This window comes from Muscardinus avellanarius (assembly GCF_963383645.1).
Source record: "Muscardinus avellanarius genome assembly, chromosome: 7".
Classification (NCBI taxonomy): Eukaryota; Metazoa; Chordata; class Mammalia; order Rodentia; family Gliridae; genus Muscardinus; species Muscardinus avellanarius.
Window position 1 is genome coordinate 111,062,431 of NC_137793.1, and position 13,060 is coordinate 111,075,490.

The 13,060-nt window shown below is 45.5% G+C and overlaps 1 protein-coding gene across 1 annotated transcript in view; it reads left to right on the forward strand.

The window, feature by feature from the left end:
- The window catches only part of TNR (tenascin R), a gene marked incomplete at both ends in the record, with an annotated part of 84,682 nt that overhangs the window by 41,223 nt on the left and 30,399 nt on the right, over positions 1–13,060 (forward strand). Inside the window, 7 exons of the mRNA XM_080699179.1 lie at positions 953–1,216; positions 1,795–2,064; positions 3,215–3,334; positions 4,252–4,398; positions 7,292–7,411; positions 11,533–11,676; positions 12,781–12,911. Coding sequence (XP_080555305.1) covers positions 953–1,216; positions 1,795–2,064; positions 3,215–3,334; positions 4,252–4,398; positions 7,292–7,411; positions 11,533–11,676; positions 12,781–12,911 — 1,196 coding nt within the window. The remainder of the gene's footprint in view (positions 1–952; positions 1,217–1,794; positions 2,065–3,214; positions 3,335–4,251; positions 4,399–7,291; positions 7,412–11,532; positions 11,677–12,780; positions 12,912–13,060) is intronic.

Consider the following 13,060-nt stretch of genomic DNA (forward strand, 5'->3'; position numbering starts at 1 on the left):
AGCCTATAAGCTAAATGCCAGAATCAATCAGAAGCCAAAAGAGCTCCACCCAATGCCTAAGCTCTCACACTGACAGGCAAGATGGAGTCCCAGCCTCTTCCCCAAACCCTGTGCTTGGTCCTCCAGATCTGAAGGTTCACCCACAGCTGTGCAGAGCAAAGGTGGAAAATCCCAAATAGGTTTGTTCGATAGCACACAATATTTCTACATCGACTATCAGAGCAGATAGCATGGGGCTTCCTCCATCTGTGCCTCAGAAGCCCTCAAAGGCCACGAGTGGGATGGTCTAGACTTGAAAACAGCCTATTAAATTCAAGGGCAGTAGAAAAATCCTTTTGAGACCCTTGCTGCTCTGGAGCCAAAGGTTTTCTTTCCAAATCCTGGGTAAATTTCAAAGTCCCTCCTGTAGCTTAGATACATAGCAACCGGGGCTGGGCTAGGCTGGACTAGGCTTGGGATTTGGGACAAATCCTTGTCCCCGGGGTCAGTCTAGCATAGACAACCTCAGTAAAAAAGCACATGGACAAGGGTCTCCAGGAGTCCTCGAATCTCACTACCTGTATACCTATGCATAGGTACAGCCAAGGAAACTGCAGTTTCCAGGAATAGGGTGTTCCTTTGTGGTAGTGGCTCCTATTGGCCCCGGTGAGCTTAGTGGAAAAGGCAGAGTGAGAATTAATATGAGGAGCTTAAAAATCAGCAGCCAGCTTTGTCCTGGAGGTGGACATTTCAGTGGTGTCAGAGCTAATAATGCTTTTCTGCAGATTGTCCATCTGTTTGGCCAAGCCACTGGCCATCAGTCAAAGAGAAGTTGCTTAACAAAATGTGATATAAGTGTCAGCGATGACAAGGTAGTGCTCATGGTCAGCAGGCAGGTCTGCAGATAGCCTGGAAATGCACGGGGTGGTCCAATCGATATCTTACACAACAGGCCATTTGTGTTGACCCACAGAACTCGACAGTCCCAGAGACCTCATGGTGACAGCCTCCTCGGAGACCTCCATCTCCCTCATCTGGACCAAAGTCATTGGCCCCATTGACCACTACAGAATTACCTTTACCCCATCCTCTGGGATTGCCTCGGAAGTCACGGTGCCCAAGGACAGGAGCTCATATACGCTGACAGATCTAGAGCCTGGGGCTGAGTACATCATCTCCATCACTGCTGAGAGGGGCCGGCAGCAGAGCCTGGAGTCCACCGTGGATGCCTTCACAGGTACCGGCATGGCAAAATCCCAGCCCCATGCAGGTATCAGAAGGTCACATTCAGGGAGCAGAAGGTCTTAATGCAAGAAGGTCATCCAGAACAAGATGGGGAGGAAAAGAAAAGATAGAGGGAAAACTAATATGTATATCAGAGGGAATGATTGGAGGAGAGAGATGAGCAGCAATGGTACCCACCTGAAAACTCGTGTCTGGTTTCCTATTAGCTTGGACATAGTAGCTGACTCTGTTCGTCTTTCCCTTCCTGCTCTAAATCAAGGGGTGTTCTGAGGATCTGTATGTTCAATTCCTTCCAGGACGGCAGTTTAAAATCCTGGATAGGTATTATGAATAGCTCATGGAAATATTTTTTTCTCTCAGAATTAATATTTCAGTATAGGGCTTGACAAAAGCAGAGTAGATGGCACTGGAGTGTAAGGTGGAAGGTGGACCCTCTGGGCCAGGAGGTGAAGTTGTAGCCCTTATTAGCAAAAAGAATAGACCCTGGGGTCAAGTGATTCTTCCCGCCTGGCGGGCCGCCCCTCCATCCATCTTCTGTGCTCAGAACCCTCTGTGTTCTGTGCTCCGCAGGCTTCCGCCCCATCTCCCACTTGCACTTTCCTCACGTGACCTCCTCCAGTGTCAACATCACCTGGAGTGACCCGTCTCCCCCAGCAGACAGACTCATTCTAAACTACAGCCCCCGGGATGCCGAGGAAGAGATGATAGAGGTCTCTCTGGATGCCACCAAGAGGCATACTGTCCTGATGGGCCTGCAGCCCGCCACCGAGTATATTGTGAACCTGGTGGCTGTCCATGGCACAGTGACATCTGAGCCCATCGTGGGCTCCATCACCACAGGTAAGACCGGGAGATTTGAGAGCAGTGGGTGGAAAGGGTGGCCTGTGCAATCCAGTGAAATTTAAGAAGAGAAATACTCAAGCAATAAATAGAGGATTGCTCCATAACTAAGGAGGGTCTGTGGGCTGTCCTGCCACAGCTACTTCTTCCATGTTACATTATATGGGAAACTCCCATTTGGGACATGGCACAGACTAGAGAACATCAATACTAGAATGCACTGCTTCACAACTCTAGCAGCCTTTTGAAGAAAGATAGTCTCCAAAAGGAACCCCTCTACAGTGGAGACCCCTGCTCCTATTCTAAAGATCCATCTCTTAGCTGCTCAACAAGGTCACCTGTGTAAATGACTCTTCCTCACAATCACACAGAACTAGCCTGCAACCATGTAGTGACTTGGCACTCAGAGAACGGGGCTGGCTTGCCCTTGTTTGAAAAACATAGGCACTCAGATTAATTGGACCATTTCCATCTCATCATTCCCAATGCAATCCCAACCATGAGAGGTATGTGAGGAAGAACATGTGTACTCTGGTATCTTCCCACGTCAGGACAAGAACCTGCAAATTGGACAAGGGGATTAAACACTTGGCTGATTCAACCCTGTGATTCCTTAGCAGTAAAAAAAAAAAAAAAAAAGTATACAGCATAAATGAAATACAATTTAGAAAAGTGGATTTGTTCTGGACTTGTGCTCTGAAATCTTTCTACAGTCAATAGGCAATTTTTCCAAATTGAACCAAAGGTGGCTGCTAAAAAAAATAAGAGATAGCAGAATTGTGTCTTTTTCAAGAGAGGTTTCCCCCAGAGGGAGTAACTATGTTTTTCTCCCATTCAAAACAAAGCATATGGGCATAAAAGAAAGTTTATGTTTGGCCTTCAGAAGAAAATATTCACTGCGCAGGACTTGCCGGTTTGGCTCTGCGCTCCTTAAATGTTCTTCATGACCGTGGCTTTGGCCACACCTGCAAGGTTTCGGGTAAGACATCAGCCTGACCATGGCTGTAAGGCCGCCCCATCACACAGTCGAAATGGAGCCTTGAGTGCCTCTAGGACACATTGGTTCTTGGTTAACATAAAATTAGGGGTAGAATTCCTTTCTCACACTCTGCTTTCTGTCTCTATCCCACAACCACCTGACTCTTCATAGGAATTGACCCCCCCAAAGACATCATAATCAGCAATGTGACCAAGGACTCGGTGATGGTCTCCTGGAGCCCTCCCGTGGCATCTTTTGATTACTACCGAGTCTCCTATCGACCTACCCAAGGTAATAATGTGATTTGATTTCCCAAAGGTCAGTGGTATTTGGAGCTGGGTGGAAATCATGATAGGGAGACTATCATATCCCAGAGGACATAACCCTTGCCTGTATCCTTCCTCCTGTCTGTGGCACAGCCCCTCAGAATGAAAATGTGGCAATGAGGAACAGCCCAGAAATCCTGTGCTCACTGACTCCTCTCAAAATAGGCTGGAATACATTCACCCAGAAATCAGATGCCTCATCAGCAGAGGAAGCTAGTCACCATAATCTAGACTGTACAATGAGAAACAGAGAACCTTAAAAGGATTTGCCAAGAGCCAGGGCCATGTGTGCTTTCCTGAGATAGTAGAGTCCAAAACCAGAATCTGGGGGATGGCTAAAGACCCACCAGAGCCAGATGGAGCCTTGGAGGGAACCACAGTGATGTGGTCCTATTTCTTCTGCTTCAGCCAAGTTATGAGTCAGAGGAAGCAGGCCCAGCCCTTGCTTGCAGCCTGCCAGCTCTTGCTGGTGTGTGTGGCACTGTTAATGAGGTGGAGGGCAGGCTTGCCTCCCGCAAAGGGTGTACAATTTCTAGGTTACCCTATCTTTGGGCTACATAAAACACTCTTTGCAGCTAAGCAAACCATACTGCCGTAATGAAACTGCCTCAGAGAAGACCAGCTTGTTAGAAAACTGCCTAACAAATAGTTCTTTTCTCTTCGCTTCAAGAAGCTCAAAAAATGAAGGGGTGAGACCAGCACACAAAGTCTCTTCAAACCCCCACATTTCTAGCCCATGAACTGCTTACCCTTTCCCCCAACTGAGTGCTGGGTCCTGCATCCCTCTGAGTTTCATGTCAAAGTGTCCCACGTAGACTCTGCCCTGAGTCGCACTCAAGTGAAAATTACAAAACTTTAAGGGTAGATTTTTCTCTTCCACAGTAGGGCGGCTGGACAGCTCAGTGGTACCCAACACTGTGACAGAATTCTCCATCACCAGGCTACACCCAGCTACTGAATATGAAATCAGCCTCAACAGCGTGCGGGGCAGGGAGGAGAGCGAGCGCATCTGCACTCTGGTGCACACAGGTAGGCACGTCTTCCTGTAGGATGCTGGCCGAGGACCTGCAAGCAACAGTAGACACAGAGAGTGAAGCTGTGCTAACCCACACGGAAGACATTGGTCCTGGGGTTGGAGGTTTCTTTCCTCCATTTCCTATGACTCCCAGAGGCATGCAGGACAGTTTGTGACTTTCTTGCTGTTGATAGTCCTGGATGAGGATAGGAGTACAGAGAATCACCCTCTAGTCTTTCTGGTTTAGATTCGGAATTTTCACAAATCTTTTAATATGCAAGATGCACGATGGAGCCGAGTTTCACAGTGGACATCTGAGTCATCCCATCTGATTTTTTTAAACTCAGAGCAAAAAATTTCAGAGAGCTAAAGAATTATTATTTCCAGGGGGTCATAGGATTTTTAATCAGTTATGGCCAGAAACAATCAAGGAGCCCAATTGCTTTTGCTTTGTGCACCAGGAAGGAAGAGAGCAGAGTATCCAGAACTCCCTCATCTGTGATGGTGGTGAAGGGGATGCTGGTCCACACGGCATCCCAGGCCACCTGCAGGAGCACTGTATAGCCTGTGTTCTCTGAGGCCCTCCAATTGGATCACAATCAGCTCCAGCAGGGAACCAGAGGAAGGGAGGTTGGAGGGAGCATCCATCCAGCTTGCAATGTGAGAAAGTGGGGAAGTCCCACTCCCATCTTCCTCTCAAAAACAAGTCCCTTGGATGAGCCTGAGGACAGGGTTTCTTTTAGTAGATTCACTGCCCTCCTTCTCTGACAGCTTAGATCATGTACCATGCAGAATTAATAAAGCTGTGCTAGAGATGTTACTAGAAGGCATAGGCAAAATTTTCATTCTTCTACCTCTAGCCCACACCTCCTAGTTAAGCCACATCACATAGGGAATCTCTATCCTGTCTCATTAAGAGAACACCTGGATTCCTTGAGATTGCTTATTTCCCTGGAGAATGATATTTTTCTGAACAAGGAAAACGTGCCTTGGAATTTCTCACAGCTTTTATAAATGTCCTCATGAGCTTAGAAACAGCGTCTATTTTTTGGCAATAGCCAGGAAGCTCTTTCACAAACACACAAAATTATTTTTGTGAATACAGCATAGAATATTCTAGTCATTCCTAGCCTCCTTCCAAGTCTGTGATGACAAATAACACAGCAATGTTGTTTAATTCCATCTTGCCCTTACCCTCAAAGTAGCTGTGATCATTAAAGTATTTGGCTGATAGATGTTGACCAGAAATGTCCAGTGAGCCAAAAAAAGCCCCCTTCCCAACTTCCTGAAAGTCCTAAAAGAAACTATGTTAAAAAGTTAGACTTTTTCTCATTGTAAATAATAAGTTAGATCTCAAGAACTTCCTACCATTGAAGGGGAAAAGAACAGTAAGTAACTCAGGTCAAAAACGTATTGCTTAAATTCTTGACCATAGGCAGCAAGTGTCTCTAAAGCAGATATTTAATGTGCACCAACCTGAAGTTCCCTCTTTCAAGCTTAGACATAACTATTTTTGGTGGTGGTACTGGGGTTCCTGGAAACCCTTCTACCTCTGGGCTACACTCCCAGACCTATTTTATGCTTTTTAAATTTGGAAACAGGGTCTCTTAAGCCAGAGAGAGACTGGCTTCGAACCAGCATGATCCTCCTGTCTCCGCCTCCCAAGCGCGGGGATTACAAGCGTGCACCACCACGCTGGCAAGACATAACTATTTGACAACTTCTAAACCAGATCATCTTCAGAAGTATCTTAGTTTGTGCTATTTGTTATTTTTTAACTTGAAGTCTGTGGCCTTGCAACTTTTAGAAACAGGTGTTCCTCAGGTTATCAAGCTTGCCTCGGAAAAATCAAGCCAGCTATAGTCTAACAAGGGCTGCATTTGAAGAACCCTTTGAAGGCAGAGATTATGGATCAAATTCAAATTTTTTAATTATAAAAATATTGTGACTTTATGGTGAGAGATATAGGCAAGTAATATAAAATTTAAAAAAAAGAACTTGAATTAGAAAATAGGAGTAGATAGATGAACAGCAGATCTTGGTTCCCCAAAGTAAATTGTATGCACATTACATTGAGCTAATACTTTAAGTGCTGTAATGTCCATTTCCAAACTTAACCCCAAACGTGGTACAAAAGAAACAAAGTCATAAAGCAAAGGCTTAGAGCGCAGTAAGTAAGAATGGAAAGATGATACCATGACAGGCAAACTCTGTCCCCCACCCCACCACAGTCTATGTTCTTGCCCACCCTGGGCCTATCAGAATCTCACTGACTCTTAAAACAACAAAAGATACCTTAGACTCTGTCCAGAGTAAGCCTTGTAAGTAGTGAAGCAAGAATTCAACAACTGGGCATGATCTGGGAGGCGACCTGAATCCCATGCAATCATACCACAAACGCCCTCTAAGGTCTAGGAGCTGGGCATACCCCTCATTTGCCACACTTCCTGAAGTCTATCAGCAGAGATCTTTCCACAAGGCACATCTTTATAAAAGTGCAATTAGACTGAGAAGCATGAGTATCTCATTACCTAAAGAACTGTAACACTTTCAACATGTTCTGAGCCCCTCCTATATTTCAGCGTCTAAAACACAACAGAAATACTTTGACGTCCCCCATCTGTTAGCACCCAAAACAGTGTTCTGCACTTATGAGATTAAGGAATGAATTAAAAAGAGGAGCCCAATGGGGTAATGGGGGTGGGACTGGATATTTGAGAGAAAAAAAGAAAGGGAAGTGAGAAAGAGGCTTACCAGAAGGGAAGAGAGGAAAGAGGGCTCTGCCAACTTTACTCTTGTGTATAGCACAGCAGCAGATGTGTGTCAGGGATGAAACGTCTGGCCATTTGCCAACCCCTGCAGTTCCTCTTGCCTGTAACCAGTGGACACTTTCCTATTCTGTTTCAGCCATGGATAACCCTGTGGATCTGACTGCTACCAACATCACCCCAACGGAAGCTCTGCTGCAGTGGAAGGCACCGATGGGCGAAGTAGAAAACTACGTTATAGTCCTCACGCACTTCGCAGGTGAGTGTCTACAGGCAGATGGGGGTGGTAAAGATTGAAAGTGAAGGAGTGAAGTGTTCCTCCATCCAAGGGACAAATTGGAAATGTCCCTGCTTCAGTTATACCAAAAAGCCCTCAGCATAGCCCCGTGCTTTTCAAACCATCAACCAGAGGAACTGCCAGAGCTGAGTCGACATGGTACAAGAAAGACATGTAACCAAGGGAAAATACAAAACAGAGAAATCACACCAGGAAGACAAAACTCAGAAGTGAGTCATGACTTGCCTCAAAGTGCTACGGTCAAGAAAGCAGAATGTTCTAGTTTCCGAGCAAGAAAAATACTGAAGTTATAGGACCAAGCTTGAAACAGATAATAAGTATTAACAATTGACAAAGAATTCAGAACTCCTCAACTTCTTTGTTTTGTTTTTATCTTCACTGTACATCCAATCCCAAAGGTTGAACCAATAGGAAATCTTGAATTTAAATGTCTTCCTCGCCATACTTATTCACCTTACCTTATTCAAAGTTGAATAGAGAAGCCAAAGCAAAATAGAGTTGCGTACTTCAAATCTCTAGGCTTGGGGAAATTAGTTCCCTGCCTAAACTAAACATGTGATCACAGAATTGTTGTAGCTTCCATTTGGGAGTCTAGAGAACAAAGATAGCAGAAAACAGAAGGCGGCAGATGTCTTGACTTTCAAAAATGCCAGAGAAAGTCAAATCTATAAGCTGCAAAGAACTAAACTTATTGTCAAAGCTTGGGAAAGTAAAAACTAAAACAGGCTGTTACAGTGGAAAAGGAATACAGCTACATACCAGCTAAGGTTCACTACAAGTAAGTTTTATCAAAACCATTTTATGTCCTTGTTTTGTGTTAACAAATCTGTGAGCATATTTTTATATCAGCCAGGTATTAGAAAGCTCCACATTTCATTTAGTCCCTCTTTAAGATGGACCAGTACATGATGTCTCATGTTCAGAGTTAGCTGGAATGACCCTCCTCAAAGAATCAATATCACTACTATGAATATAAACCAACCCTTCTCCATCCATGTACAATCTCTCTCAAGGCATATCAGCCCTCCTTGCATGTCATGACCCAGCACTGCTTAACTCTCATTGTGCTTTCTCAAGAATCCACACATTTGCACATTTGTTGTCTTGGTCAACATAATCATTGCCATAACCTAAAACAACTGACCACACAACTTAGAGGAAGAAAGATTTATTTGCCCACAGTTTTTTAGAGACTCCAGAGTTCAGTCCATGTCGGGCCAGGTCTGCAGGGCTCAGGGCATGGTGGTGGGAAGCAGAGAGAAACAGAGAAAAGCTCTGCTCTCACATCATGGAGGAGAGAGAGAGAGAGAGAGAGAGAGAGAAGAGAGAAGAGAGAAGAGAGAAGAGAGAAGAGAGAAGAGAGAAGAGAGAAGAGAGAAGAGAGAAGAGAGAAGAGAGAGGAGAGAGAGAGAGAGAGAGAGAGAGAGAGAGAGAAGAGGGCACGCAAGGGCTCTGCTCTCACATCACAGAGACCAGAGCAGAGAGAGGGATAGAGCAAGGCTCTGCTCTCACATCATGGAGGCCAGAGCAGAGAGGAGAGAGTGAAGGCTCTGCTCTCACAGCATTTAGGTCAGAGCAGAGAGAGGGAGAGAGCTGGGGCTCTGCTCCCACGGCATGGAGGCCAGAAGCAAGAGCGCCAGCAAGCAAGGGGACTCAGAGACACAAGCACAGTCCCTAAGGCCACACACCCAGGGACCCACCTTCTCCAGGTACAGCCCACCTGCATAGGTTATTACCCAGTAAATCCATTACAATGAATTAATCCACTGCTGAGATTACGCTCTCATACTTTAATTTTATCCACTTTAAACACTCTATCTCTAACCATAACATGACTCCACCAGGAAATTCTTTTCCTGCAAACCTGTTTAAAAACTCATTCTTCAAACCTTAGTTTCAACAGTCTTATCTGTCAAAGCTCCCTTGGTTGCCCTAAGGCAGTCAGACACACCTGTCCGTAGGTACAAGGCACAAAGCTCCATCATAACGTTTAACTTCCACTCATTCCACAAATGATTTGCGTACCTTCCCCTGGGCCACGTACTCTGCAAGGTGATGAAAATTCAGAACCACAGCATGAGTTCTTGTCCTCATGGAATGCGCGTCCAGTGATGGTGCAGAGAAGTAAATAGTTCCAACTCCATGGGAGCCGTGGCAGGCCCTAGGCAAGCACAGAACATGATGGCATGCATCTGATGGGCTGCTGGGATTTGGAGTCGAGGTGCTCAGTGGTGATAGAAAGGAGGGAGTCTTAGATAAAGTAAAAGAGGTGAAGAGGAAACGAAGAGGAATCTCAAGAAAAAGAGTAGCCTGTCTACATTTACACGGGTATGAGAGAGCTAAAGGGGCTTGATGAACTGTCATAGTTTGATATGGCCAGAGTGGTGAGTGAGGGCGGGATGTTACAAAGGAGGATATTGAAAAGATAGTCAAACTAGCACAGTGCTACATGTCTATAATCCCAATACTTGAGAGGCTGAGACAGGGAGATTGCAGGTTCAAGGCCAGCCTCAGCAACTTAGTGAGGTCCTCAGTAACTTAGTGAGACCCTGTTTCAAAAGAAATAACAACTACAACAGACCTGATGGTGAATCTCAGGTAAAATGCCCCTGGGTTCAATCTCCAGGACCACACAGACACACAAAGATAGTCAGACTGTTGTGGTGGTGCATACCTGTAAACCCACTATTTGGGAGGCTCCGACAGGAGGATATCAGGTTTGAGACTAGTCTCAGCAATTTAGTGAGATTATTAGCAACCTAGTAAAACTAGGTTTCAAAATAAAAAATAAAAGGAGCCGAGGGTGTAGCTCAAAGGTAGAATGCCCCTAAGTTCAATCCCCAATAACAAAAACAAAAACAAAAGCAAAAAGAGATAGTCATTGTATATGTTCTTCCAGAGTTTGGATTTTTAAAAACTTGTTCATTTGACTTTCTATACCTTTAGACTGCAATAGACATCCATATAAAACTCTATCTAGTTTGGAGATGTGCTTAATAAACTTTATTAAATGCTGAATTATTCTGAATTATTCAAATGGCCCAATAGAGGGCTTGGCCCCTATCTAGTAAACAGTTTTATCAACAGCTTAAATGAATTCAGAGAAGACATGCTTACATGCTTCAGTATAAAACACAACTGTGATTGACAGAATCCAAATTCAAAAATATTTTCAAAAACTGAAACAGTGGTCCAAAATTCAATCAACAAAGCAAAGTGCGGTCAAAATAAATGCCAAGCTCTGCCCATGGGGACAAAAGAGCAGCCGGGCAAGGTTGGATGGAGGTGGTGATAGACAAGGACTTTGGTTAATAAAATCAGCATGTAACAACAATGGTATGTGGCTGTCCTAAACCCTAATGAACTAATATAAATGGTAGAAATCTGTTTTCTTCCTTGGTCAGTGCATCTCAGTTGTTCTGGTTTCTCTTTGCTGTCTTATATGCAGCAGGGACACTGTTAAGCTGTTACTTGCTTGTAGAAAAGCATTGCGAAGATTCTAGAACTCTCACATAAATGTAAGGGGAGGTGGAGGCTGAATTTTCTTAGTCTAAAGGAGAAATCACTTGGTTAGGAAAAGAAATGGGGAGATAAAGGTCTTTTTTTTTTTTTTTTTGGTGGTACTGGGGTTCCTGGAAGCCCTTCTACCTCTGGGCTACACTCCCAGACCTATTTTTTATACTTTTTTATTTGGAAACAGGGTCTCCTAAGCCAGCGCGCGCGGCTGGCTTCGAACCTGCGCAATCCTCCTGTCTCTGCCTCCCAAGCGCGGGGATGGCAAGCGTGCACCACCACGCCCGGCAGAAAGGTCGTATTGATAGAGGATTTGACTTATTCTTTCTAACTCCCGAGTAGAAGATACAGAGACACTTTGGCCTCCATATAAGGGGCTTTTCTCCAGATATAAAGAGATGAGAGGAGATACTTCCTTGGAATAAAATACTAAGCTTGATAACCTATGAAAGGTTTTTTTTTCTACAATTCTCCAGTACTAAATCCTTGCAAAATGATTTTCGATTCGGTAGGCCTTCCCTAAGTTGAGTGGCCCCATTCAGTCCTCACCCATGCTCCTCTGGTTTCAGTTGCTGGAGAAACCATCCTGGTTGATGGACTCAGTGACCAGTTCCAGCTTGTGGATCTGCATCCCAGCACCCACTACACGGTCTCCATGTATGCCACCAGTGGCCCCCTCACCAGTGGCACCATCAGCACCAACTTCTCCACCCGTGAGTGCAAGCTCATCTACCTGTTGGTAACCTCTGAGGGTTTTTTGGACCCTGATAATGACCAAGGACTAGATTCTAGTCTGTAGGCTTTGGACAGTGTAGCTGTGAGCTGTTCTTATCTTGGTTGGCCATGGGCCAAATCCGGCTCGAAGGAGCTGTATCTCTAGGCTGGCACATGCTGACTCTCACCCTCACTCTGGAGCCGTGAGACAATAAAAGAACCAGGGCCAAGAGAAGCCAATTCTGAGAGGGCATCTGGTCTGGGACAGTCTGACACTTAATATTACAGAATTAGATTCAGGCCGGACGCTGAGACAGGAGGATCACAAGGTCAAGGCCAGCCTAGGCAAAGTAGAGAGACCAACAGAATAGTAAAAAGGGGATTGGAGAATGGAGGTGGGGGGTAAAGAGGGCCTGATTAAGGAAACAGCTTAAATAATGCTATATGCATATAGAAATTATCACCGCCCACCTCAGTAATATGCATGGGATGGGTGGGTAGCACATGGGACCTGCAGGGAAACACACCGAGACCTGTGTGCATGTATGTTTGTACCACTTTGAACCTCACTCTGATGTTTAATTACAATGCAGCAATGGAAGTATTAAAATATATTATCTTATTATAAAATAACAAAAAGGGCTGAGGGTGTGGCTTGGCGGTCGAGCAAGCTGGATCCCCAGTAACCCTGCCCACCAAAAAAGAGCTGGATATAGGAAAAAGGGCTACTGACTGCACTCATAACTAAGAGAACAGCAGAAAAAGGTAAAATGTGGGAAGAGTTTAAGTTCAAGCATGAACTCGCAGGTACAGTGGTTTAACTGGGTCAGGGTCCCAGGCATATAAAGGATCTGATTGGAAGATATCATCCTCAAGCCTGAGGCCTAGGAAAGCAGAGAGAAGCCGCAGGAATGATCGTGCACTGAACAATTAGCCCCTGTGTTCCAGCTCACGCCAGGACTGGGAGCTGCGAGTGAGCAGCCCTATGACCACAGACACCCCAGGAGATGACTGGGCCTTCAAGCACACACGTAGTGAAGAGCAGGGCCATTTCTCCTCCTTGCAGTCCTGGAACTGTCCCTGGCAATTTCTCTTCTTTGCAGTCCTGGACCCTCCCACAAACTTGACAGCCAGCGAGGTGACCAGGCAAAGCGCGCTGATCTCCTGGCAGCCTCCCAGGGCAGAGATCGAGAAGTACGTCCTGACATACAAATCCACTGACGGAAGCCGCAAAGTAAGGATGAGCAGGGGGAAGATCGTTCCCCCCCCCCCCCTGCAAGATCCCATGGAAACTGACCGCTAGAAAAACCTGTGGAAATCAGAGGGAGGGAGGAGGAAGGCATTGGCAGGGAACCAGGGAACCGACTAGGTCTCCCAGCCACA